Source organism: Poecilia latipinna, unplaced genomic scaffold, assembly GCF_001443285.1.
Source record: "Poecilia latipinna isolate Pla-1442-1.1 unplaced genomic scaffold, P_latipinna-1.0 Scaffold297, whole genome shotgun sequence".
NCBI lineage: Eukaryota > Metazoa > Chordata > Actinopteri > Cyprinodontiformes > Poeciliidae > Poecilia > Poecilia latipinna.
Genome location: NW_015112913.1, coordinates 118,807 through 123,752, shown reverse-complemented (window position 1 = coordinate 123,752; position 4,946 = coordinate 118,807). Strand labels below are relative to the sequence as shown.

The window sequence follows — 4,946 nt, the reverse complement described above, 5'->3', positions numbered from 1 at the left end:
AAAAAAAAAAAAAAAAAAAAAAAAAGGAATGACAGAGGTACAATGCAATGTACATATGAAGGAAGGAAGATACAAATAGACACAGAAAGATAAACACTGTACTCTTTTAGTATTTAGAAAGTGATCTTTCCAAAAACACTTAAGGAGCACATGCACACTGCTTCAGAAATACCTGGAATTAGCAGATACAATTTTTCTGTGAAAACAACAAGTAATGAACATAGTGCCCTCTTGGCATGCCACTGAGGAATAAAAAAAGCCTGTTGAAGTTTGTTTGGACAGGCCGACTAAATGAGTGAAGGATGCAGTAAGGCCAGATAAGACTGAGATTGAACTATTTGGATGCCGTTACAATAACTACGTCTGGGGAAGAAATGGCACAAAGTCTGAAGTCTGGAGGTGGGAGCATTATGGGGGGGGGGGGGGATTTTTTGAACACATAATTGCAAAATCTTATTGATTAAGTGACTGGGGAAATCTATTGTGACATTCTGCATAAGAATCTGAAGACAAAATAATGGCTTTTTCAGGAAAGACAACTTGCAGCAAAGGAACCCAAAAGAGTGGCTAACATGGTCCAGTCAATCATTTGACTCGTGTCCATTCAAAAGCTTCCATGGCAACAGCTGAAGACCAGAGCGAATGGAGGAGGTCCACAGAACCTTTGAGATTTGGTGACAGGATAATTTCTCCAAAGGAAATTACGCTAAATATGTAATTATTCCTTGTATCATTCCTCTGTATTTATACCTAACTTAATGTATTAATTTGTTTTGATGTCTTTGTAAGTGAAAACTACTTGGACTGTTACCAACATTTGGTGTTGATTAATTTCTTTGACATGGTTACAAATGGTAACCAAAAAAATAAAAAATAAAAAATGTTAACATGTTCAATAGTTATTTTCTACACATATGTAGAATCAGAAAACTGTCAAAACTGGTTCAGGTTTTCCATTCATGCGACTTAAGATTTTTTTATTAGGATCATACTCACCTGCAAAAGGCATACATCTTCCTCTACAAGCGGTTCAAGCTTTTCCTTGTAGAAAGGAAGGAAGTTGTCATAGGCCTCTGCCAGAGAGAGATCATAGAAGAGAAAAGGTGAGTTCTTTATATCTGAGCGTATTTGTATTTTATTTTATTTTTTATTGTCTGTTTAAAGAGCTACACGTCTGTGCACTTGTTAGACAAAAACCTTCTGGTGCTTGTATATTCTGTCTGTGCATGTGTGGGTACTCCAGCTTCCTCTCAGTCCAAGAGGAAAATTAGAACAGCATTTCCGCTCATGCTCATAATTTAACATATAAAATACAGAAAAGGCTGATATGACACGATTAAAAAAAGCAACATAAAAACACGGCATTACTAAAGCTTTTCAATAAAAGTCCCAAGACCAAATAAAAGTGACATATCAATGGGAGCAGGAGAAAAAAACCCAAAAAAAAACAACATTAAATAATAATAATAATAATAATAATAGAGAATAGTAATGATGTGAACAATTTCTAGGATTATTTTTAGTAATCACCAATTACTGCTCTATATTAACGCAAAATGTTAATAGACTTCAAGCAAAAGTAAGATTTTAGCTTTCTTAGATAAAATATCAACATGTTCACGATTATCGGGCGACTATTATTGTACAAAATTGCTATGCAATTAAATGGATTTTTTTTTTCATCTAATTTTTATTTTCATCTGTTTAACTGAGAATTACAAATATGTCGAAACTTTCCAATAAACATTTGTGACATTTAAAAAAAAAAAAATAATACATACATACATACATACATACACACACACACACACACACACACACACACACACACACACACACACACACACACACACATATATATATATATATAGATCAGTGACCAATATAGCCTTGCTTCTTTTCAATGACAGTGATGGGTCTTCTATTCATGAAGTCTGTTAGTTTCTAGATCTGTTGTCAGTCAACAGATCTAGACGTTGGGATGCTGGCGTCCTCAGTTGGGTTTCAGGTCAGGTGAGGACGGGCGCCATGCCATAGGTTTTTCATGTTTAACGCTTTTACTGGCTAGTCAAACAGAGGTGTACTTGGACGCATGTGACAGAGAATTAATCTGCATAAAAATCATTGTCTTTTTTGAAAGATTCCGACTTCATCAACGCTTAAAAAACTGGCAAGCAGGTTTGAGAGTTGTATTTTGAGACCATCTTCAACTCAAAAAGGTCCAACCGTCTCATCTTTAATAATACCAGCACCCCACCTCCATCTTGTTGCTGTCTCAGTCGACAGATGGCAACAATGTGATTTAAAACAGCTTTAAATCAAACGATCAGAGCACGGAAATGTTTATTTCTTTCACTTCTTCACTCATCAGCAGTTTCTTTACTTTTATTACTTGTGCTCTGCAACCCGAGTCTTTGCGTTGCTAGTACTAGGGTTGAGTACCAGGGTCTCCACAAAAAAAAAAAAAGCATACCTTGAAACGTTGGTCTTTCTATGGGATCCTGAGCCCAGCATCTCTTCATAAGATCAATTATCTCTGCAGGCGTGTCTTCTGGGATGAGCTCCACTGCAGGTCTGTCACCGTGGCGAACGCACTGGCTAATATGGTCGTCACTCCTTGCATCTGCAGAAAGAGACCTCTGGTGACTGTTTGATAAAAGAATGGTGTATAACCTGCCTAAGACATTTTGTTAGACTCAGGTTAATCGTCACAGCTCACTTTCATATGGTTCTTTCCCGGTCAGAATGACCCAAACCACAATGGCGAAGCTGTACACATCAGACTTCACAGAAGAAGGTGTATTAATGCTCTCCAGGTGCTCCGGGGCCATGTAGCTTAATGTGCCAGCACCTCTGTCCCCAGATGTTGCCCCCCTGTGGCTCTTTCTGCGAGACTCCTGTCTTGTGAGTTTGTTCCATGCCTGGCAGGTGGCCAGGCCAAGGTCAGCAATCTAAGCACAGCAGAAGAGGTTGTTTTATTTATTCTTTATTTACTTATTTTTCTTACATGAACTGACAAAGTAATTAATGCATAATAAATGCTTTGTGTATTGCATACTTTGATGTGAAAATCCTTATCCACCAGAATATTTTCTGGCTTTATGTCCTTGTGAATGACATGCCGCTCCATCAGATACACCATCCCCTCCAGGATCTCTAAGATGATTCTTCCCTTAATGGAGATTGGCACAGCGACCTAAGAACAACACAACAGCATAGTAATTCTACAGATTAAAATAGATAATCGTTTCAAGACACACATATTTAACACCACTTCCCTATGCTGGCCTTAGACTGACCTTCTCCAGCATGACCAGCAGGTTGCCTCTGGGTAGAAGCTCTATAATAAGAGAGCAATCTCTGTCCTCCATGATCACGCCAAGCAACTTGACCACGCGCTTGTGGTTGAGGCTTGCCATGATACTTCCCTCCTCCAGCAGCGACTTTTTGTTTTCTCTGGGCGGTAAAATGAAAACAGAAGGCCTGATTTTAAATAAAGGCACTCCAGAAACATGCATGGTGTCTGTCACACAGGGACACCAGATAAAAAGCATTGTATGGAAGAACACTATATTTCTTCGTCTTACAGGGAAACGCATTACACAACTGCAACTGCAAACCTTAAAATGTCATGCCAGGCAAAGACAGTATCAATCCGAGACGCAGACAAGAGATATGTCATAGCTCTGAAGGACGTGCGTAAATCAACAGTGCAGGAGGGAATAATCTCTAAAAACAACTATAATTTGTGCAAAAAAATATCTCCTTTATGGAAGTTTCATGAAGAAAGATGCTCTCCTGAGATTCATCATTTCTGTCTAAATGCAAAACTCTGTGTGGCAGAAAATGAACATGGTGTATCACCATAAATGTACCAGCCACACTGTTAAACATGGTGGAGGCAACATCAAGCTGTGAGGATGCTTTTCTTCAGCAGGATCAGGGAAGCTGCACTGAGCTGATGGGAAAGACTGATTGAAATGAGTACTTGCTCAATCAATGATGACCTGCTAATAACTGAAAGAGATTGGGGCAGTTGTTCTTCTTCCAGCAGGACAACAATCATAAACAGCCAGAGCTACAGCAGAATGTTTAAATCAAAGCATATTTGTGGTTGCATTAGGCCTGAATTTAATTCAGAATCTGTGGCAATACTTGTGAACTACTGATGTTAGTAAAGGTTCTCCCTCTAATCTGACTGGTCTTTAGCTATTTTACAGAAGAAATAAATAAATTGATTTTTCAGTTTTGAGGTGTGCAAAGTTGCTAAAAGTAGTAAAAATAATTGCAATAATTGGTCTTTAACCAATTATTGCTTGGTTAAGCTTGGTTAAGCAATAATCAACCAATTATTGCTTAATAATTAACCAATTATTGCTTAGTGGTCATGGTCATATACCGCCCATGACCACTGACTCATGGGCGGTAAATTGCTGTCACAAAAATCCATCAATGTACAATAATATTTAAGTGAAACAAAATATGAAAGATCCAATGACTTTTGCAAGACACTGCAGATAAATAGCTTGTATGAACAAGGTATTTATACACAAGGTATCTATCTGAGGTCTTTAATACTGCAGAAAGATTTTAGATGGAACATGTTGATAAAAAAACACCAATTTGATTAATGTAACTTCTAACACATGAAAGTACGGCATTTCCCTTTCTCACCTGCACTTCCTGAATGCATTTGTGGGCAAAGCTGCACATGAAATAATGCAAAGAAAGCTGAATGACAGCATCTGACTAAAATAAAATTTTAGGCTGCCAATGCCAGTCTAGTAACTGTAAATGGCAATGCATACATGCGATGCCACATTGCTATAATAGACATTCTTAGAAGAGCTTTAAATGTAGGTGTTGCTTCTGGTTTGAAAAAAAAAAAAAAAAAAAAAGGTTTCAAACAACCCCATTTTCAAAGGACCAACCTTTCATTTTTAAAT

The 4,946-nt window shown here is 37.7% G+C and overlaps 1 protein-coding gene across 2 annotated transcripts in view; it reads right to left on the bottom strand.

The window, feature by feature from the left end:
- ripk1l (receptor (TNFRSF)-interacting serine-threonine kinase 1, like) overlaps window positions 1-4,946 on the bottom strand; it is a 15,406-nt gene that overhangs the window by 6,300 nt on the left and 4,160 nt on the right. For both annotated transcript variants that reach the window (XM_015034386.1, XM_015034387.1), the window contains exons 3-7: window positions 3,300-3,456; window positions 3,059-3,196; window positions 2,720-2,951; window positions 2,474-2,623; window positions 997-1,073 (exon numbers count right to left, since the gene is read on the bottom strand). In XM_015034386.1, coding sequence (XP_014889872.1) covers window positions 997-1,073; window positions 2,474-2,623; window positions 2,720-2,951; window positions 3,059-3,196; window positions 3,300-3,456 — 754 coding nt within the window. The remainder of the gene's footprint in view (window positions 1-996; window positions 1,074-2,473; window positions 2,624-2,719; window positions 2,952-3,058; window positions 3,197-3,299; window positions 3,457-4,946) is intronic.